The sequence below is a fragment of the Pipistrellus kuhlii genome, unplaced genomic scaffold, assembly GCF_014108245.1.
Source record: "Pipistrellus kuhlii isolate mPipKuh1 unplaced genomic scaffold, mPipKuh1.p scaffold_m20_p_46, whole genome shotgun sequence".
NCBI classification, from domain to species: Eukaryota; Metazoa; Chordata; class Mammalia; order Chiroptera; family Vespertilionidae; genus Pipistrellus; species Pipistrellus kuhlii.
The window spans coordinates 117,272-141,292 of NW_023425547.1; the positions used below are offsets into that span (position 1 = coordinate 117,272).

A 24,021-nucleotide genomic window follows, 5' to 3' on the forward strand; every position below is an offset into this window, starting at 1 on the left:
CCCAGATTGGGAATTGAACCTACTGTTACAAATTTTTCTGTCATTTATAAAAAAAAAAACATTATAGATTACAACATGTCTCTTTCTTTTATTTTAATCCTCACCCGAGGATATTTTTCCATTGATTTTTAGAGAAAGTGGAAAAGAGGGAAAAACAGAGAAACACTGATGTGCCAGAAACACACCAATTGGTTGTCTCCTGCACAAGCCCTGACCAAGGCCCAGGCCAGGGAGGAGCCTGCAACCACAGTATGTGCCCTTGACCAGAACTGAACCTGCAAGCCTTCGGATCATAAGCCAACGCTCTATCCACTAAGCCAGTAGTTGGCAAACTCATTAGTCAACAGAGCCAAATATCAACAGTACAACGACTGAAATTTCTTTTGGGAGCCAAGTTTTTTAAACTTAAACTTCTTCTAATGCTACTTCTTCAAAGTAGACTCACCCAGGCCGTGGTATTTTGTGGAAGAGCCACACTCAAGGGGCCAAAGAGCTGCATGTGGTTCTCAAGCCGCAGTTTGCCGACCACGGCACTAAGCTAGGAAGAATATGTCTTTCTTTTGTATTCAAAAGTGAAATATATTTCCTCCAAATTTCATGGGTAGTATTTATATCCCTGTCTCTCATAAATGTCATGGAAAATAATATGGGTGTGATTCATAAATTCAAGCTTCTGTAATTGAAACCCAAGCCTTTATGTGAAACCCATAAAGAAGCTCCCAGCCTTCTGGAAGGTAATTATATTTTTTATGAAGGTGATTTCTCAATATATTATTTTTATCTTCATGGCTCTGATACTTTCTGAATGCTCTGTGTCCTTTTATTCTTTTAGCAGGTGACAGAGCCTATGCCATTTTCGCCCATTGTCCCTTTCATATTAGTTGCTGAAGTATTTTATAATAGACACGGTATTTAAAATACAGCATCCTTGGTACATAAAGCGGCTAGCTACAATCAATATTCTGTAGGCCGTGAATTTTTAAAATTTAAATTCTTTGCAGTGTTTCCCAAACTTTTGACATATGTGTACCCCTTCTATAATTTTCATAACGCTGAGTACCCCTCGTACTCATGAGAACGTAGAAATGGGCGCAGCTAAGCACGGTGCAGTACATATCCCCACCAAACTCCAGTGCAACGCGTACCCCCACCAAACTGTTCCCGTACCCCTAGGGGTATGCGTACCACACTTTGGGAAACACTGGTTTAAAGTATTATATAAGTCTTCTTTTTCCCTCTCACCAGCCATTCCCAACCCCCAGCACATGTCTTCACCCCCTACTGTCTGTTTCCATTGGTCATGCTCATATGCATGCATACAAGTCCTTTGATTGATCTCTTACCCACCCTTCCCCTGCCATCTCTCTTAGATTAGACAATCTGTTTGATGCTTCTATGACTCTGGCTCTATTTTTGTTCATCAGTTTATGTTGTTCATTATATTACACAAATGAGTGCGCTCATGTGATACTTATCTTTATCCTCCTGGCTTATTTCGCTTAGCATAGTGGTCTCCACATCTATCATGCTGTTAAAAATGGTAAGATTTCCTTCTTTTTTACAGCAGCATAGTATTCCACTGTGTAGATGTACCACAGGTTTTAATCCACTCATATGCTGATGGGCAGTTAGGCTGTTTCCAAATCTTAGCTATGGTGAATTGTGCTTCTAAGAACATAAGGGTGCATATATCCTTTCTGATTGATGTTTCTGACTTCTTGGGATAGATTCCTAGAAGTGGTATTCCTGTGTCAAATGTGAGTTTCATTTTTAATTTTTTGAGGAGACTCCATACTGTTTTTCTCAGTGACTGCACCGGTCTGCATTCCCACTGGTCAGGGCTTGTGCATGAGGGTTCTTTTTTTCTCCACATCCTCACCAGCACTTGTCATTTGTTGATTTGCTGATAATAGCCATTCTGACCGGTGAGATTGTACCTCATTGTCCTACTGATTTGCATTCTCTGATGATTAGTGACTTTGAGCATGTTTTCATATGTCTGTTGACCTTCTGTGTGTCGTCCTCTTTTCAAAAGTGTTTATTTAGATCTTTTGGCCATTTTTTATTGGATTGTTAATCTTCCTTTTGTTAAGTTGTAAAAGTTCCCTATAAATTTTGGAGATTAAACTCTTATTGGGGATAACATTGGTAAACATGTTCTCCCATGCAGTGGAATTTCTTTTGCTCTGAAGAAGCTTCTTATTTTTATGTAGTCCCATTTGTTTATTTTCTCCTTAGTTTCCATTGTCCGAGGAGCTGTATCAGTGAAGAAATTGCTGGGAAATATGTCTGATATTTTGCTGCCTGTAGATTCCTCTAAGATTTTTATGCGTTCCCATCTTACATTTAAGTCCTTTATCCATTTTGAGTTTATTTTGTGTATGGTGTAAGTCTAGTTTCATTTTTTTGAATGTATCTTGTCCAATTTTCCCAACACCATTTATTGAAGAGACTGTCTTGATTTCATTGTATGCTCTTTAAACAGTTAATTTAACAGAGAAATTGACAAAGACTCCAACAGTAGAACAATGACTTTTTTTTCATTTGCAAGGGAGTAACTCTTTTATCAACACTAGTGACTGAATAACAATATTAGCTAGCTCCAGGGAAGTTTTCATTCAGAAATACTTAAGGATAAATGGAAATACAATCTACTCATTATGAAAATTGACTCTATAATATCTTACCAAAAAGGTGTGAGAGGTTTGTTTTTATTTTTGCTCAATTAAACAACTTCAAGTGACCTGTAGTTGTCATGCTAGTGTTCAGCCACAGAGACTCCCTAGTTGAACTATGTAATAATATTACCTAATAAAAGAGTAATATGCAAATTAACAATCACTCCGCTAGACCCACCAGCCATGCCCACCAGCCCATCAGGGTCAGTACGCAAATTAACCCCAACCAAGATGGCTGCCACCACAGAGAGTAAGAGGGAGGCTTGGGTTTCTCCAGCAATGGAGGAAGCCAAGATTTCTACACACCCTGGCCAGCCCAGGCCTCCACTCAAGGATACAAAGTTTCAATTATACAAGGTGAATAAACAACAACAGAATGGCTGCTGCCACAGAGTGAGCAAAAGGCTTGTCTCTGCTCCAGGCTACAACATTTCAATTGTAGAAGATAAAAAAATTCCAGATACCAGGGCCTCCACTTGGATCGCCGGGGGGCATGGCCAGCCTGCAAACTATCACAGGCCCCTTGCTCAGGCCGCCCCACACTTCAATGGAACCCCCACCCTAATTCAGGACACCCTTCAGTGCAAACCAGATAGCCCTTACCCATGCATCAGGCCTCTATCCTATCTAATCCTATCTCATAAAAGAGTAATATGCAAATAGATCATCACTCCAACACACAAGATTAAGATAGCTTCCCCTATGTGGATACAAGATGGCCACCACAAGATGGCCGGCAAGAGAGGGCAGTTGGGGGCAATCAAGCTTGCAGGGGAGGGCAGTTAGGGGTGACCAGGTCGGCAGAGGAGGGAAGTTGGGGGCAAACAGGCTGGCAGGGGAGCAGTTAGACATCAATCAGGCTGGCAGGGCAATGGTTAGGGGTGATCAGACTGGCAGACAGAAGTTGTTAGAGGCAATCAGGAAGGCAGGCAGGTGAGCAGTTGGGAGTCAGCACTCCTGGATTGTGAGAGGGATGTCCGACTCCCCTAAATGGGCAGTGGGACATCCCTCAAAGGGTCCCAGATTGGAGAGGGTGCAGGCTGTGCTGAGGGACACCCCCCCCCCCATGCACAAATTTTGTGCACTGGACCTCTAGTGTATACTATAATTGCAAGACAACATCTTCCAACACACTCTGCCATAAAATGTTGAGGGGACCTTAGTCAAAGTACATTGATGTTCAAGGCCAATTGGAGTGTGGGGTCCCTGTCCAGAGTACACCAGATGTTCAAGGCCAATTTGTCATATGCAAGTATAAAAGCAAGGACACAGAGATTACACTGTATACACTGCAGAGTCGTGCCTGTCTGTAGCCCAAGTACTGATATCACTATTTGGCAAGAAGCCTCTTTTGTCTAAGTTAGTATAAAGATGTGTTGTTGGCCAGCCAATGGAAGGCCACTTGATGGAGCTACTTTGTTTGCAATGGCTACTATGTTTGTAGCTGCTTGGTATGGCTCCTATGTTTGCTGAGGCTGCTTTTATGTAGGGTGCAGCTGCTTGATCAGACTACTATGTTTATAATAGCTACTGTGTTAGGAGGCTGTTTTGCATCGTTCCTATGTTGGGGGCTCTTATAGTAGCTCCTATGTTTGCAGATACTTTGTGAGCTACTTTGAAGAACTGTTTTGTCTGATAGCTCCTTGTTAGCAATGGTTATTTGGGCTGCAATAAAGACTCTTCTATATGCCTATAACTTCTCAGGTCTTCTGATCTAATGTCCAGCATCCAAGGAGGTCCAGTTCCTGGCAGGGGAACAGAGACTCCACAGTTGGCATAGCTGAGCAGAATCAATGTGGAACTTACTCCAAAAATTGGCATAGTTAAGCAGGTTCAAGGAATAAGTACTCCAATAGTGTTAATTTGCCCAAACTATAAGGAAAGCAAATCACCTGAGCTCTGGATGGTATTCATGAAATTTCTTATGAGTCTAGACTTAACCCTGACATAGAGGGTTAGAACTTCCCAGAGAAAAGTTGTCCCAGAATTTGCAGGGAACTTCCAAGATTCCCCCGTTATATATAATGAACCTAAACTCATATTGATCTGTTTTTAAATATTCCCCAGCCAGGACCCAGATTGGAGTCTTCAGAAAATAATGTCAACCACATCTATTTTTTAGTTATCTGACAGGAACTAAACTCAGTTTTATTTTTGATACAAACACCAAGGTTAGCATCTCTCAATTGTAAGTGACACCCCTATCAAAGCACACATCACCTCCCAGTCAGACAACCATTTAATCTTGCTTGAAGAAAAAATTACCTTATCAGTTAATTTGTTAAGGCCTAACAGGACCTCTGTGATTATGCAGGAGGGAAATTAAGATACTACTACAAGATTTAGGCAAGGTTCTAAGTTAAGTTAATGATTTCTACCTCAAAGAATATATGCTGAGTGGCCAGATTATTATGATCTCTGGACACATAATAATCTGGCCACTCAGTGTATATCCTATATACTAATAAAAGGCTAATAGCAAATTGTCCCCTCAACCAGGAGTTCCGCCAGCAGGCAGAGCAGCCAACAGCCTATGTCCCCTCCCCCTGGCCAGGCTGGCTGGACCCCACCCATGGACAAATTCATGCACCGGGCTTCTAATGTGTGTGTATACATACACACTGAGTGGCCAGGTTATTATGCATTCAAAGATCATAATAATCTGGCCACTCAGTGCATTTCTTTTTTTTTTTTAACTCAATCTTTATTGTTCATATTATTACAAAGGTTCCTCATTTCTTCCCCCCTCCACCAGGTTCTCACCCCACCCTCCACCCCCTCCCCACCCCCCATTGTCCTCATCCATAGGTGCACAGTTTATGTTCAGTCTCTCCCCGCATCCACCACTCCCCCTCCCCCCCCAACAGTTAGTCCAATCCCCTCCCATATCGCTGACTCTACCACAATCAACAGCTAATATTGTTCATCAGGTTTTTTAATCTCCTTTTTTTTTGTTTTTGTTTTTTTAATTACAATAATAAACTTTTACACTTCTAAGAATAAATTTTGAAATCTAATAATTTTAAACCTTGTTTTTTTCTGCTCTGGGAATTGAGAAGCAAACTTTTTACATGTAAACTTGCCCTTAGGCTATCAAAAGGTGTAGCCATTCAAGTGTAAATGGACACATTGTTTAAAGATAGCTGCTGGTTGGAATTGGATTACCTGTTCTGGGTGGGAAGGGCTTGTCTTCCCCTTTCTCCATTAAAATTAAGGTGTTAGCTTTAAAACCTCTTTCTGGCAAGAGACCTTAAACTTTCAGAACTTTAAATTTTTCAGATAGTAAATCAATTACTTAGCATTTTCTCAAATCAATAATACCTCCACATGCCCAAGGATACACTTCACACAAAAGACACTTCCAAATAGATCAACCAACCTCATCCAGACCCCACACAAGGCACTCACAGATCAACACCCCAGCGCTATACTAACTCAACACATCCAGATCTAAACCTTCATCACTTGATTCAGCAGACCCTCAAGTTCCCCCAAAAGTTTCCAGCCATGTCTGAGAGGCAGCCTTGGGGCGGGGGCAGGCGAGGAGCCAGGTGCTCCTGGCCTGGCCTCTGTTGCTCTGGTCCGCTCCACAACCAGCTCTGGGTCTGGCCACTGCCACTCCTGGCCTGGTTGCTGCTGCTCCTGGCCTGGCTGCTCCCTGCCCGGCCGCTCCATGTGCATTTCTTCAAGGGCACCAAATGGACCTTATTTATTTCCATACGTAGGAGCAATAGGTAGATATCAAAGAGTCCTTAGTCTCAGTCAATTATTTACCAGCTTTCTAGATAGGAATTCAAGATACCTAGGCCTATACTAATATCTTACCAACCTGATCATCCTATGAGTAATATACTTATGATTATACTAGGGGCCCGGTGCACGAAATTTGTGCACTGGGGAGGGGTCCCTCAGCCCAGCCTGCCCTTCTCACACACTGAGAGCCCTCAGGGGATGTCCTACTAATTGCTTAAGCCTGCTCCCCATTGGGAGTGGATCTAAGCCACAGTCTGGCCTCCCTTTGCAGGAGGCAACCGGGCTGATCAGGGGAAGGCACCAGCCCCTTTATCCTGCTGCTGCAGCCACTGCCAGTCACCGCAGCCACCAAGGTATTTTCATCAACTCAGACTCCAGTCCCTTCACCATGAAAAAATCACAACTTTCTTTAAGCATTTTCAAAATGTGTCTTTCATAGGATATGACATTTCTTTCTTTCTTTTTTTTTTTTTTTTTTATCCTCACCTGAGGATATGTTTCCATTGATTTTTTCCCCTTCCCTCCAATCCCAGGCTTGGCCCCTGCTCAAGCCTAAAGCCTCTGTCCCAGGCTTTAGACTTGGAAAGGGGACTCCTCAACCCCTCTGATCACAGGTTTGGCTCCTTCCCAAGCCTAAAGCCGCCATCCCAGAATTTAGGCTGGAGAAGGGGGACCCCCACCCCTCCAGGCTTTAGGCTTGGGAAGGGGCCCCCCACCCCTTTGATGGCCAGCTGGGAATGACCTGTGTTCCGAGGAGGTTCCTGGGACCCAGGCATGTATGCAAATTAACCACCATATTTGTTGGGTTAATTTGCATATTCACTCTGATTGGCTGTGGGTGTGGCAGAGGTATAGTCAATTTACATGTTTCTCTATTATTAGTTAAGACTAGAAGCCCAGTGCACAAAATTCATGCTTGAGTTGGGTCCCTGGATCAGGGCCAATCTGTGGAGCAATCAGCGGGGCAATTGGGGGGCTCCCGCTGGCACCCCTCTCAGCTGGCCCCCTCTAACTGGCCCCACCCCTTCACACACACCACCACTAGTCACCTTCCTCTGTGGTAGGCAACCAGCAGGGCAATCAGAGGGCAGTGCTGGCCTGCTCAGCAGCCGGCCCTGCTCCCTGCCACTTTCCACTTGCCTGCGGGCCCTGCCCCTTGCTGGCACCTGCCTTGGTTGGCCTGGGATTGCGGGCTGGGGGCAGCTGCTGCATTGAGTGTCTGTCCCCTGGTGGTCAGTGCATATCATAGCAACTAGTCTTTCCACTGGTCATTCTGTCATTTGGTCAATTTGGATATTAGGCTTTTATTATACAGGATATTTGGAATTATTAGGAATTGGTTCTTTTCCACAAGGTTATTTTTTCTCATTCCTACATACACTGAGTGGCCAGATTATTATGATCTCTGAATGCATAACAATCTGGCCACTCAGTGTGTGTGTGTGTGTGTGTGTGTGTGTGTGTGTGTGTGTGTGTATGTGTGTGTATTAGAGGCCTGGTGCATGAAATTCATGCATGTGTGTGGGGAGGAAGGGTGTCCCTCAGCCCAGCCTGCACCCTCTCCAATCTGGGGTCCCTCTCACCCATCCAGGATTGCTGGCTCCCAACTGCTCGCCTGCCTGCTTTCCTGATTGCCTCTAACCATTTCTGCCTGCCAGCCTGATCACCCCCCTGCCAGCCTGATTGATGTCTAACTGCTCCACTGCCAGCCTGTTTGCCCCCAACTTCACTCCTCTGCCGGCCTGGTCACCCCTAACTACCCTCCCCTGAAGGCTTGATTGCCCCCAACTGCCCTCCCTTGGAGGCCTGGTCCCTCACAACTGCCCTCCCCTGCTGTCCATCTTGTGGTGGCCATCTAGTGTCCACATGACGGCAGGATCTTTGACCACATGGGGGCAGCCATTTTGTGTGTTGGAGTGATGATCAATCTGCATATTACTCTTTTATTAGATAGAATAGAGGCCTGGTGCATGGGTGGGAGCCAGCTGGTTTGCCCTGGAGGGTTTCCCGGATCAGGGTGGGGGTTCCCTTTGGGCAAGGGATGGCCTGAGCCAGGGGCCTTTGGGGGTTTACAGTACGGCCACATCCCCTGGCGACCCAGTCCCTGGTATCTGGGATATATTTATCTTCTTCAATTGAAACTTTGTAGCCTGGAGCAGAGCCAAGCCTTCTGCTCACTCTGTGGTGCAGCCATTTCTGTTGGGGTTTATTTACCTACTATAATTAAAACTTTGTAGCCTGGAGTGGAGGCCTAGGCCAGCCAGGGCAGGTGGAAAGCCTGGCTTACTACATCACGGGGGGCTATCTTAGCCTGCTCTCTCCAGCTCCGTGGCTGCCACCATTTTTGTTGGGATTTATTTTGTATAATTGAAACTTTGTAGTCTTAAGCAGAGGCCTGGGCTGGTCAGGGTGTGAGGAAAGCTTGGCTTCCCTCATCGCCGGGGAAACCCAAGCTTCCCTCTGCTCTCTCTATGGCCATAGCCATCTTGGTTGGGTTAGTTTGCTCCTGATTGGCTGGTGGGCATGGCTTATGGGTATAGCAGAGTGATGGTTAATTTGCATATTACTCTTTTATTAGATAAGATATTAGAGGCCAGATGCATGAATTCGTGCATGGGTGGTATCTGGCCAGCCTGGCCAGTGGGAGGGGACATGTGCGCTTGGCTGGCCTGCCTGCTGGTAGAACTCCTGGTCGAGGGGGCAATTTGCATATTATCCTTTTATTATATAGGATATATACTGAGTGGCCAGATTACTATGCATTTAGAGATCATAATAATCTGGCCAGTCAGTGTATAGGAGGCAGCACCATACTTGGGGAGCATGTCTGGCTGGTTATAGAGGTGAGAGGGGGAGACTAACATTTGTGAAATCGATTTAGGGAGATAAAACACATACATGAAAAGTTGCCTGACAAAACACAATACAGAATATAATGTTTGACTGAATGAGCAGAACCATAAAGTTTGTGCTATATGAATTCAAAGGGTAGTGATTCCTGTAGGTTGAACTGGTAAGAAAGGATTGACAGAGGAAGTAAAGTTTATGTCTTAAAGATTATATAGGATGTGGGTTGGTGGAAAGGAATGAAGAAGGAGAAGGTACAAGAAAAATCGTGAATAATGAACAGGACCTCAAACTAACTGATGAAAAAGTAACTGGTTCCAACATAAAGTTTGGATGGGAACTGAACAGCAATTACTTGAGGTCAGAGAGATTATCACTTTTATTTCGTTATTCTCTGCATTCTTAGCAAAATGTGGTTCATATAGATCATTGTTTGATTCCAAGAGTACAGCTAACATCTATTGAATGACTAGAGATTTACAGTTATTTGACAAACATGAGTTATTCTCTGTCTTTCACTGAAGAGCTGGTCCAGTATAGCTGCTTTTTGTTCAGATCAAGAATACACTAAATCTGGGATTCCAGACAAAACAAAATGCTATACTTATTATGAAGCTTTGATTACAAAAGACATTCTCAGAGCCACTTTTTAAAAAATATTTTATTGAATTTTTTTACCCCCCTCCCTCCCTCCCTCCCACACATCCCCTCCCTCCCCAGAGTTTTGTGTCCATTGGTTGTACATATATGCATGTATAAAAGTCCTTCGGTTGATCTGTTATCTCCCCCAGATCTTCCTCCCCTCCCCCCTGTAATTTGACAGTCTACTTGTTGATATACTGTCTCTATATCTATCTTTTGGTTCATCAGTTTATAATGCTCTTTGTTATCCACAAATGAGTGAGGTCATGTGGTGTTTCTCTTTCATTGATTGGCTTATTTCACTCAGCATGATGTTCTCCAATTCCATCCAGGTTGCTGCAAATGATGAGAATTCCTTCTTTTTTATGGCAGCATAGTATTCCATTGTGTAGATATACCATAGTTTTTGGATCCAATCATCTGCTGATGGGCACCTAGGCTGTTTCCAAATTCTGGCTATTGTAGATTGTGCTGCTATGAACATAGGGGTGCATATATCCTTTCTGATTGGTGTTTCTAGTTTCTTGGGATATATTCCTAGAAGTGGGATTACTGGGTCAAATGGGAGTTCCATTTTCAGTTTTTTGAGGAAACTCCACACTGTTCTCCACAGTGGCTGCACCAGTCTGTATTCCCACCAGCAGTGAAGGAGGGTTCCTTTTTCTCCACAACCTCGCCAACACTTGTCATTTGTTGATTTGTTGATGTTGGCCATTCTGACAGGTGTGAGATGGTACCACATTGTTGTTTTGATTTGCATCTCTCGGACAATTAGTGACTTTGAGCATGTTTTCATGTGCCTTTTGGCCTTCCTTCTGTCTTCTTTTGAAAATGTTCTATTTAGGTCCATTGCCCATTTTTTAATTGGATTATTTATCTGCCTTTTATTTAGTTGTATAAGCTGTTTGTAGATGTTGGAGATTAAACCTTTATCAGTGGTATCATTTGCAAATATGTTCTCCCACACTGTGGGCTTTCTTGTTGTTTTGTTGATGGTTTCTGTTGTTTTGTTGATGGTTTCTCTCAGAGCCACTTTTAATTTTTTCACTCTTCCTGGAAGAAAGAAGCCTTGTGTCTGAGATCTACGTGGTTAACTGTGGTGAGTGTAACATACCCTGGTTAACCTCGATCTTCTGAAATCCAGACCTCACACTTACTGGAGCACTCTGAATGGCACACTAACTTCATAAAGTAGAATGTGCTAAGCAGAAACCGTAAGGGTCAAGAACTGTCAACTTTTTTAAAATCTAAGGTGCCAAGTTTATTTGTATGCAGGGAGTATAAAGAAAATGACTGTCTGCACATTAAGCAAGCTGTTTCAGAGTTCACTTTGCATACCCAAAAGACTGGAGGTTGGAAACAAAAACATTTGTTTGTACTATAAATGATATTGGTTATTGATTCCAAAGGCACTTATTTTCTAGATATTTCATTCCTTTTTAGAAACACTGACACCTAAAATACTATAATAACTATCTCAAGTATATCCAGTAAAATAACAGCACGACAGGGTCTTTTGTGAGTAATAAAACCCAAAACATTCCATTTAAAGCCATATGATGTGGAAATGAAATCACAGCTATTTAAGTCAAATACCAGCCATTATTATAGATTATACTAGAGGCCCAATGCGTGAAATTTGTGCATTAGTAGGTCTTCCTTCCCCTGGCTGCTGGCACCAGTTTCCTTCTGGCACCTGGGACCCAGGCTGGCTTCCCTTCACCCTTGCTTAGTCAGGAAGGATGTCTGGTATTATTAGCATATTACCCTTTTATTATTGTAGATAATCCTGATAAAATAATCTTAGTTCATAGTACACCAGGCTGACTACTCTTGGAATCTGAATGTATGATCTGGTTATAAATGCTTCAGTATAGCACACAAATCTTTAGAGATTTGCAGATGTATGCTGCTTTTAGGAATTGAAAAAAGAAGTAAATATTCCAGTGAATAAATACCTACCTGTATAAGAGAAAGGGACATTTGATCACCTTCACTTTTCAACCTTACAGATTATCCAGAAGGTTCATCATCTCTTGCAGTGGAAACAGAAACATAGCAATTTTCACATTTCCTGCATCTCTAAGACAGGTGAGTATGCTTTTCTCTTTTTAAATTTTTGTTGTTGCTGTTAATTCTCCTGAGGATATTTTTTCTATTGATTTTTAGAGAATGTGGAAGGGAAGAAGAGAGGGAGAGAGAGATAGTAACATTGGCTTTAGAGAGACACATCAATTGGTTGCCTCCCACACGAGCCCGAACCATGGCTGTGGCCAGGGACCAAACCTGGAACCCAGCTAGGTTCCCTTGACTGGGAATCAAACCCACGACCCTTCAGTGCATAGGCCAATGCTCTATCCACTGAGAAATACCAGCAGGGTAACAGGTCAGTATTTGAGGGAGGTATATACAGTTCAACTTGGACTGCTAAGAGGCAATCTTGGGAGGTACTAGCAAATGAGTAAGATTTCACCCCGGTTAACAAGATGTTAAATTCTCCACTCTTGTATTATTCACATAAGTAGAAGTTCTAGACATAATTTCCCTGTATGATGTACTGAAAAAGTTGCCCTTATTTCCTGCAAACTCACTTGGGCTAAAAGACCACTCAAGGTATCCAGAAACAGCCAAACATTCTATTCAGGTTATGTGCTTTCAACCTTTGTATTATAAATCTCGCCTTGGTACATTTCAGGCCTCTAAGATTATATAGATTATGAACAGGTTCTTTTTGCTTGGCTCTATTATTTCAGTTAACAACCTACTCTTATCCACTCACAGGCAAAAAGTACTATCCCTACACTCCAATTCTCCCAAAATGCTACTAATTTGTTCACAGTGGCAGGCAATATTACACATGGGATTCTCTTTGGTCTAGTGAAAAGCTAAATAGCATTCTCTTTGCAACATTCACAGATAAATAACCTAGTCAATTCATCATTAAATGGAGAATTTTAGTGATAGAAATACCATGGAGTTCAAAGCTCTGATCTGATAAGCCTTCCAATTTTATTCCCATGGAAAAGCTATTCAGAAGCCTATTGATCTGTTTATGGACTCTTAGTCTTCACTTTTTTTCCTTTATAAAACCCTGCTGTGGACCAGCATGGATACTGTAAGAGACCTTGTATATGTCAGCCACTTTGCTATGTACTTAATGTGTGTTATTTTATTTAATCCTCACAGCAACTCTGTGAAATGAATGTTATTATTATTCCCATTTTACTTATGAGAAAACTGAAGTCCAGAGATATTAAGTTACCTGTCCAACTAGTAAATGGCTAAACTAAGATTGCAACCCAGGTCTATCTGACCTTAGAGCATACTCTTACCACTATGGCACTACATTTATAAACCTGACTTGGCTTATTTACTGTGTACCTTCACTTACAATCAAAGGTTAAAAAGCAAGAAGAATTAAATGTTTTTTTTTCTCCAAAAACCTGATGAAGTATTTGATGTTTAAGTGAGACAACTTGTATAATAACATTTGGATTTCAGTTATCCATGCTGTGAACCTCTCACATTTTCTTATTTTTACATTTTACTATGGATAGTCTATGAAGCACTTTGACATGTTAACAGTTGTTAAAAAGGAATAAAGTTCTCTATTGAAATAAATTTAGGAAACCCTGTATAAGCAAAATTAGAGAGTTGCCTTTACCATAAGGATTCTCAAAACCTGTAGTATACAAATGAGTTTTGTAACTCTCCAAAGAAGAAGATGTAGTAGCTCTCTGAAACTATTTGACTAAACTTATTTTATTATGTGCAGATCATGGAACATAGTCTTTCATGCAGTACTTATCAGGACGTATAATATGCTAAGTAACCTTATCAATCCCCAAAAGTGGAATAAGTTTATCCAAACTTACATTAACATGTAACTTCTTTTCAGAACATCTTGAATAAATCATAAAATATATTTTATACTAGAGGCCCGGTGTATGAAATTCATACACAGGGGGATGGGGAATGTCCCTCAGCCCAGCCTGCACCCTCTCCAATCTGGGACCCCTCGAGGGATGTTCTACTACATGTTTACAGGGATTGGGCCATGGGGGTGTGGCCAGCCTGGGTGAGGGGCTGATGGCTGTTTGCAGCCTGGCCACACACCCCAGCGACCCAAGTTCCCAGCCCCTCCTTTTTTTTCTTTCATTTATTTTTTTCAGCACCTCCTTGAGCAGAGGCCAGGGCGGGCTGGAAGCAGGTATCTAGGATTTATTTATCTTCTATAATTGAAACTTTGTATCCTTAAACAGAGGTCAGGGCCGGCCAGAGAGGACAGGAAGCTTGGCTTCCTCCATCACCAGGGGCAACCCAAGTCTCCTGCTTGCTACAGCTCCATAGCCACTGCCATCTTTGTTGGGTTAATTTCCATACTCCTGATTGGCTGGTGGGTGAAGCAGAGTGATGGTCAATTTGCATGTTTCTCTTTTATTAGTGTAGACTAGAGGCCGGGTGCACGAAATTCGTGCACGGGGGCGAGGGGGTGTCCCTCAGCCCAGCTTGCACCCTCTCCAATCTGGGACCTCTCAAGGGATGTCCAACTCCCCTTTTAGACCCGATCCCGGTGGGATTGGGCCTAAACAGGCAGTCGGACATCTCGCTCACAATCCAGGACTGCTGGCTCCCAACTGGTCTCCTGCCTGCCTTCCTGATTTTCCCTAACCACTTCTGCCTGCCAGCCTGATCACCCTAACCACTCCCATGCCAGACTGATTGATGTCTAACTGCTCCCCTGCCAGCCTGTTTGCCCCCAACTTCCCTCCTTTGCTGGCCTGGTCACTCCTAACTGCCCTCCCCTGCATGGTTGATTGCCTCCAACTGCCCTCTCTTGTAGGCTGGTCCCTCTCAACTGCCCTCCCTTACAGGCTGGTCCCCCTCAACTGCCCTCCCTAGCAGGCCTGGTCCCTCCCAACTGTCCTCCCTTGCTGGCCAACTTGTGATGGCCATCTTGTGTACACATGGGGGCAGGATCTTTGTTCACATGGGAGCAGTCATATTGTGTGTTAGAGTGATGGTCAATCTGCATATTACTCTTTTATGAGATAGGATAGAGGCCTGGTGCATGGGTGGGGGTCGGCTGGTTTGCCCTGAAGGGTGTCCTGGATCAGGGTGTGGATTCCCTTAGAGCATTGGGCGGCCTGGGCGAGGGGCCTGTGGCCACACTCCCTGGCGACCCAAGTGGAGGCCCTGATATCTGGAATTTATTTACCTGCTACAATTGAAATTTTGTAGCCTGGAACAGAGCCAAGACTCCTGCTCGCTCTGTGGCTGCCACCATTTCTGTTTGGATTTGTTTACCTTCTATAATTGAAACTTTGTAGCCTTGAGTGGAGGCCTGTGCCTGCCAGGGTGTGTGGAAAGCTAGGCTTCCTCCATTGCCAGGGAAACCCAAACCTACCTCCTGGTAGCCATCTTGGTTGGGTTTATTTGCATACTCACTCTGATTGGCTGGTGGGCATGGCTGGTGGGTGTAGCAGAGTGATTATTAATTTGCATATTACTCTTTTATTAGGTAGGGTGATTTCTTTGATAAGCAAATTTGCTTTTAATCAATGCTTTTCCCAGGGCAATTTGTTAAAATAAACTAATTTTGTGGGAACAACAGTCTTATTCTGATAATAGAAATGTATTTGGCAACATAGGATGAAGAGTAGGAGAATCATTTCAAAACTTAACAAAATATGAAAAAATTTTGATGTATGTGGATAATTACTATAGTGGAGTTTATAAAAGCTCTAAATAGAAAACAACCTGAATGTCCATTGATAAAAGAATGCTTGAATATATTATATATGTCCAAACTATTAGATACTTTATACATGTTTTCCTTTGTTTTATTATAAAAGTTTTAAACATTAAAGTATTAAGGCTACCCAACTATTTACAACTTAGAATTAACAAATGCTAACATATTTTTATTTTGACTGAAATTTTTGTATATAAAAATTATTGCTATAATTTTTACACAAAAGAACACTGATTCTACATGATATTTTCTTCAAAATGAAAAGAAAAACTTGGAGAAATTTGAAAATCTAAAAAACAAAAATGTAACATCCTTAATTTACAAAAATTTTGGAAAGCAGTAAATAAAGATAAACACAACAGAAAATGTGCAAAGGTACAATTGACAAAATACTAGTAAAAGTTAATATTAAAAATGAGCACAAACTTGTTCAATTTCACTAGAAATAAATACAAATAAAAATATCCCAAAATTGCCCAGCCAGCATGGTTCAGTGGTTGAGCATTGACCTATGAGCCAAGAGATCACAGTTCAATTCCCAGTCAGGGCATATGTGGGCTAGATCCCCAGTGTGGGTTGTGCAGGAGGCAGCCAATCAAGGATTCTCTCTCATCATTGATGTTTCTATCTCTCTCTCCCTCTCCCTCTCTGAAATCAGTAAAAAAGAAAAAAAAAATAATAATTTTAAAAATTTTTAAATTTTAAAATATAAAATTTGTGTACTGAAGCAGCCAATTTGTATAAATTAATGTACCTGGTGTTGGCAAGGATATATGTAAAACATGTGTATTTTTAATTTTTCATTGAATTTATTGGGGTTATATTGGTTAATAAAATTATGTAGGTTTCAGATGTATAATTCTATTTATACACTGAGTGGCCAGATTATTATGATCTCTGAACACATAATAATCTGGCCACTCAGTGTATATCCTATATAATAAATGGCTAATATGCAAATTATCCCTCGACCAGGAGTTTGATCAGCAGGCCTATGTCCCCCTCCCCTGGCCAGGCTGGCTGGATCCCAACCATGCATGAATCCATGCACTGAAATATATATATATATATATATATATATATATATATATATATATATATATACACACACACACACACACACACACACACACACACACTAATAATCTGGCCACTCAGTGTATATTTTATTATATGTTCACCACTCAAAGTCTAATCTCCTTAAGTCACCATTTATCGCACATTTACCTTCTTCTACCTGTACCATCACCCCTTTCCTCTGGTAACCACCATACTTATGTCTGTCTCTAATAGTTGTTTTATGTGTTTGGTTTCTTTTGCTTCATCCCTTCACCTATTTCACAGAGCTTCCCAACCCCCACCTCTGACAGCTCAGTCTTCCCCCTGTATTGAGTCTGTTTCTATTTTTATTTTTTATTTTATTCATTAGATTCCACATCTAAATAAAACCATATAATATTTGTCTTTCTCTGGCTTATTTCACTTAGCATAATACCTCTAGGTCCATGCGTGTTGTCACAAAAGATAAGATTGTATTCTTTTTTATTGCTGAGTGGTATTCCCTTATGCAAATGTATTGCAGCTTTTTAATCCACTAATCTACTGGTGGGTATTTGAGCTGCTTCCCAATCTTGGATATTGTAAATAACAGTACAGTGTGCATATATTCTATGGATTCAGGGCTTTGGGTGTGGGGAAGAATGGACACCCTGGCTGTAGCTGCACAACCTGGTGCCTGTCTGAATCTTTTACAAGATACTCAGAGGGATAATTTCTCTGAATGTCCCAGGTCTGAGCAGCACTTCAATTCCCTATGGTACTGAGCTTAACTGCACAGAGCCACCAGGAGTTGGAAGTACAGGCCAAAATATCAACAGATTTGTGGATCAGGCACTAGTTGTGCATGTGAGTGTTGAATGAATGGCCATTATTCCCAAGCTGCACAGCTCAATGTCTTCGTGAGTTTTTGCCAAAATATTCCCGAGAATAGGAGCATACCAAAGATGCTACTGAATGCAAGTAGCAGTCCTTTCGGCAGGACTCAAAATCAGCAGGTTGGTTTTGCCTGTAGTTGGAGAGCCAGGCTAGTGCACTTTGCAAGCTGCTCCTATAAGAATTGGAGTACTCAACCCTGGGAAGATGGTATATGGTGGCAGTGTAGGATAGGAACTCAGCAAGGCACTTTTGTGGTTCACCCTACAGATCTCTCCTCAGGCCACTCCACTCAGATCGTCTCTGTATGACTCCCATAGTTACTCAGTCACCTCTACTATAGCCATGGGTGAGTGTTCAAGAGCCACACCCTGTGCACTGATCCTTGAAAAGGGCACCTAGGTTTATAGCAGACTCCTTCTTCTTCCAGGAAGTCACAGTCCCCACTGATTTTCATTGCCAGATGATATTTGGACTCCTGTTCCCAGATCTGGTGCTCTGGTGCTCTGGGTTTGAAAACCTGGTGTGGGGTTGATGCTGCACTTCTCAGGGTGGACTTTTAGATATCCCTCCAGATTCTTAACCACCACACATGGAAGTGGGAGCCAGCCCTTTCCAGATCTCCATCCCTCTTACCAGTCTCCATGTGGCTTCTTCTATAAATACTTGATTTCTATTCAGGTTAACTTCAGTTGGTTATTCAGGTTGATTGCTCTATAATTTAGCTTTAAAACCAGGCTGACTCTGGGAGGAAATGAGCATAGTTTCCAACTACTGCACAACCATCTTGCCAAAGGAGAACAGGTGCTCTTAGATACTACTAAGGTAAGGCTAAATTCACAGATCATTTTTTATGAAAAATTTTGCAATATTAAAACCTCAAAATTTTATTATAATTTTATCTGATAATTTCATCTTAGTTATGTATTTTAATTAAATAATCAGGTATTCATCATGAATTCATTATAATAGCAGAAAATTAAAATGAAATACCTAAAATTGGAGGAATGGTAAAGTAAACAGCTGCATAATTGTGGTGAAATATTATATATTATTAAAAGCAAATTATTAAAAAAAAATTAAGACCTTGAGAAGATGGTGGCAGGCAGGACGAAGGTGAGGGAGAGGGTGTGAGTGAGTGAGGGGGTGAAAGGAGAGTTTGTGGATGTGTGTGATGTGTGTGTGTGAGTGAGGAATGGACAGTTAAATCTGGCAGGAGTAGCAGGGGCTTGAAGACCAGGCTATCCTGGACATGGAGCACCTACCACCACTGTGGGCACTCCTTGGGCTGCAGGACTCGGGCATGGTGCCCATGCCATCTTGAAGGGGAGAGCAGCCTCTTCTAGGAACTCATCAGCACCATCACCCAGACAGCCCTGGACACTTCCCATGACCCTGCAGCCATTCCAGTCCAAATCCTGCTGCCCCACCCACAGACCTGCAAACCCTAGGACCTCCGCTTCCAAGGGTGCATGCTTCTGCAGCAGTAAGTATGACTTCCCCCTCCACAGTGGGTGAACTCCTGATGCCACAGTTGTGCCTTTTCAGCACCATAGTACCACAGTTGCTCTTTCCAAGCATGATGGCCACCTGAGCCCACCACTCCACAGGCCACTAGTGGGTGCAACCACTGGGCACACTCTTATCCAAACAAGGGCCCACTTCCCTGGCAATAGAAATTCTGAACTCCCCCTTCCTGGATACCTCCCCAAAGTCACCTCAGTCACATGGATTCAGTGCCAGGGCCCCTCTGAATGCCAGAGTGCACCACCACTGGGTGCACGCATACCCAACCAAGGTCATAAGGCCCCCAGCAGTAGAAATATTGATTTCCCCCACACCCAGCTGCCTTCCCACAGGCACCTCAATCACGCGGCTTCAGCACAAGTGCCTCTTTGAATGCACTGCCCTGGCTATCAGCCCCGGTGTAACCTTGAGAGCCACCACTAGGCACACGAGAATATAATCAAAGGCGCAGCAGCAAAAAATGAGTTTTCCCATGTCACAGCTGAAGACCTCTGGACTCCACAGTCATGCTCTGCCAGCTTTCAACCCCCCTGAGGCCAAGGTCATAAAGGTGGTTCTTGGGTGCCTCTGTGAGCCCCCGCTGGGTGCACTTTTATTCAAACAAGGACACACTGCACCAGCAATAGAAACTGAATTTTCCCTTTCCGGATACCAGCCCACAGATACCTTGGCCACATAGCTTCAACTCGAGGGCCACACTGAGTGTGCCACCCGGGCAAATGGATCTCAGGTGCCTCTGAGCTACCACTAGGAGCACTTGTATCCAACCAATGGTTTAAGGACCCACAGAAGAAACTTGGACTTCCCCCTCCTCAGTTGCCAACCTCCAGTCTTTGCAGCCACACCAATCTAGTTCGCAAGCCCCTGAGCCCACTGCCTAGGCAGGTGGCCCCCGGAGGCTTCTCTGAACCTGTGCAAGGCACAAACCCAGCTGCTTGCATCCAGTCCCCACAGTAGTGCTGCTCCAGCATAAGGGCCTCCTGAGCCCACTGCTCCAGAAGATGACTCCTGGGCACCTCTGTAAGCAGCCATTGGGAATGTGTATCCAACTAAAGGTGCACATTGCCCAAAGCAAAAACTGGGATTTCTCCTTCCATGGAGCTGGTGGCACACCACAATCACTCCAATCCAGCATGTGAGCCCCACAAGTGCACTCCCCCAAGCAGATGGATCCTGGCACCCTCTGTGTGCTTCCACTGAGCGTGTGCCTCTCCAAGAATGCACAACTCCCTCAGTAGGACCCAAGACATCCTTCTCCTGGTGACCTACCACTGGACAGCTCAGTGAATTACTGAGTATTTGCTCCCCTGGACAAGGTCACATTATTTCATGCACAGGGATTCACACATCCCCAGCTTCTGGATCCTGAATGCCCTTGTGATTCAGAGCCACCACTCCCCATTCCCTCACTATCACAGACTCTGCCCCTCCCCCCATAGGGAGTTGCAGAGTGATGCTAATTCAACAAGAATCACACCACACCAGCAAAAGCCACATTACCTGAGCCTCAGGCCACGAGATTCCTTCCTCTCAGGCCATGGACCTAGGGAACCCACAGTGAGCACATACAAGTGAGAACTCAGGCAACTTTTCTGACAAGAAGTAGAACCACAATGACATTCAAAACAGCATGTACAACGAAGCCAGGGGTGAGTCACATTGCCAACCCAAAACAAGAATTCATCCATAAATAAGAAATACATTCAAGGAGAAGACAAAAGGGCAGAAGACTAGATGGATGGGTTCTGGACCTTGTCCTGAAACAGAAAGAGAGAGCAAATGAGTCTTGCTGGGAGTATTTGTTAGCAAGCTAAGAGACAGGCGAACTCCAGGAGAATGTGGGAGGCTGCTGAACAGGGTGCCACTGACAGAGGAACACCCACGGAAGGGGCTGGGTTCCCTCCCAGAGCTACCTACGGGCTTGGACGGGGAAATCTTGCCATCTTTAAAGAAAAATTGGATCTTGTCAGAAGCCTGAATATCCACAGCCACAGCGACCACAGAGCAGCTGTGAACCCCAGAATGCTGGTCCCAGACAACACAAACACTTGGACTCAAAGGAGCACACCACTGCACGGCAAAAAGGAGAGAGACAACTATATAACCAGACATCCTAAAAAAGAGATCATGGGGAGAAAAAGAAACAGCCCACATATGAAAGAAAAGCAGGCATCACCGGAAAAGGAAGTAAATGAGTTAGAGGCAAGCAACCTACCAGAGCAAGAATTCAGAGTAATGATCATAAGATGGCTAAAAAGAATAGAAGACAAATTTGATAATATGAGTAAGAACCAAGAGGAAATTAAGAAGAACAAAGAAGAAATGAAAAATGACATCACTACTATAAAGAACTCAATAGAAAGCATCAAGAGTAAGGTAGAAGAAGCAGAGGACCACATCAGTGAACTAGAAGACAAGATGGAAATAAATACCCAATTAGAGCAGCTTCTAGGAAAAAAAAAATTAAAAAGCAGGAGGAGAGCCTATGGGAGCTTTGGGACAATACAAAACAAAACAACATTAGAATAAGGGGTTCCATAAGGAAAGGAAACTGAGCTAGGCATTGAAAACCTGTTTCAAGAAATAATGACAGAAAATTTTCCTGAGATAGAGAAGAAAAAACCCATACAAAACCAAGAAGCTCACAGAGTCCCAAGCAAAATGATTTCCAAAAGACCAACAACAAGGCACATTATAATTAAATTGGCAAAAACCAAAGACAAAGTAAGAATCTTAAAAGCAGCCAGAGAGAGACAGAAAGTTACATATAAAGAAACCCCCATCAGACTAGCAACTAATTTCTCAACAGAAACTCATCAGGCCAGAAGGGAATGGAATGAAATATAGAATGTCATGCAAAGGAAGGGTCTGAATCCAAGAATACTGTACCCAGCAAGGCTATCAATTAAAATTGAAGGTGAAATCAGGAGCTTCACAGACAAAAACAGACTAAGGGAATTTATCACCACCAAATCAGCAATGCAAGAAATGCTAAAGGGTCTGCTGTAAAAATAAAGAAATAGGAAGCAAAGAAAGAACACAGGGATATAGAATAAAATTGGCGACAAATAAGTACCTATCAATAATAACTTTAAATGTAACTGGATTAAATGCCCCAATCAAAAGACATAGGGTAACAGATTGGATAAGAAAACAAGACCCATATATCTGCTGTCTACAAGAAACCCATTTTGGGGGAAAAGATGCACACAGACTGAGGGTGAAGGGATGGAAAAAGGTTTTCCAGGAGAATGGAAATGAAAAAAAGCTGGGGTAGCAATACTTATATCTGACAAATTTGATCTCAAAGTGAAGGACACAACAAGAGATAAGGAAGGCCACTTCATAATATTAAAGGGACCAATCGAACAAGAAGAAATAACCCTGGTAAATATATATGCACCCAATACAGGAGCACCCAAATACATTAAAAAAAAATGCTGGAGGACATTAACAGAGAGATTAATAGCAATGCAATCATAGTAGATTTTAATACCCCACTGTCACCTTTGGACAAACCATATAAACAAAAAATCAGCAAAGAAACATCAATCCTAAATGATGCACTAGACCAGATGGAATTAATTGACATCTTCAGAATATTTCACCCCAAATCCACAGAATATACATTCTTCTCAAGTCCAGATGGGTCATTTTCAAAGATAGACCACATGTTAGGACATAGGCAAAGTCTCTTGAAGTTCAATAAGATCAAAATCATATCAAGCATCTACTCAGATTATAGTGGCATAAAATTGGAAATCTACTACAATAAAAAATAATCCAAAGAAATCAAACACATGGAGACTAAATAGCATGCTATTAAACAAGGACTGGGTTACCAGAGAAATCAAAGAAGAAATTATATACATCCTGGCAACAAATGACAATGAAAACACAACAATCCAAAATCTATGGGATACAGCAAAAGCAGTTTTGACAGGGAAGTTCATATCTCTACAAGCCTATTGCAAAAAACAAGAAAAAATGGTAACAAATTATCTAACTTTACAACTGAAAGAGCTAGAAAAAGAGCAACAAGAAAAGCCCAGTATAAGCAGAAGGAAGGAAATAACAAAAATCAGAGCACAGATAAATGACATAGAGACCAAAGAAACAATACAAAAGATCAACAAAACCAAGAGCTGGTTCTTTGAAAGGATAAACAAGATTGATGAACCTCTAGCCAAGCTAAACAAGAAACAAAGAGAGAGGACCCAATTAAACAAAATGAGAAACGAAAGAGGTGAAATAACAACAGACCCCACCGAAATACAAAGGATTGTTACAAAAATACTGCAAAAACTCTATTCCAACAAACTGGACAACCTGGAGGAAATGGACATATTCCTAGAAAAATACAAACTTCCAAAACTCAATCAGGAAGATTCTAAATCTAAAGAGGCCAATAACTATGGAAGACATTGAAGCAGTCATTAAAAAGTTTCTGGCAAATAAAAGCCCGGGGCCAGACAGCTTCACATGGGGGGGCGGGGGAGGGTTACCAAATATTCAAGGAAGAACTAAAACCTGTCATCCTCAGACTATTTTTAAAAATGCAAGAGGAAGGAACACTTCCAAGCTCATTCTATGAAACCAGAATCACCCTAATACCAAAACCAGATAAAGACAACACAATGAAAGGGAATTACAGGCCAATATCCCTCATGAACATAGATGCCAAATCCTCAACAAAATTCTAGCAAATAAAATCCAGAAATATATTAGAAAGATCATACACCATGACCAAGTAAGATTTATCCCAGAAATGCAAGGATGGTACAATATCCGCAAATCAATAAATGTGATACATCAAATAAACAAATAGAAAGATAAAAACCACAGTCATATCAATTGATGCAGAAAAAACATTTGACAAAATCCAAC

General features: G+C 42.4%; 1 protein-coding gene across 1 annotated transcript in view; it reads left to right on the forward strand.

Moving 5' to 3' along the window:
* The window catches only part of ZDHHC15 (zinc finger DHHC-type palmitoyltransferase 15), a gene marked incomplete at its 5' end in the record, with an annotated part of 164,133 nt that overhangs the window by 104,575 nt on the left and 35,537 nt on the right, over positions 1-24,021 (forward strand). The window contains one exon of the mRNA XM_045572367.1: positions 11,933-12,011. Within this exon, the coding sequence (XP_045428323.1) occupies positions 11,933-11,979 (47 nt within the window). The remainder of the gene's footprint in view (positions 1-11,932; positions 12,012-24,021) is intronic.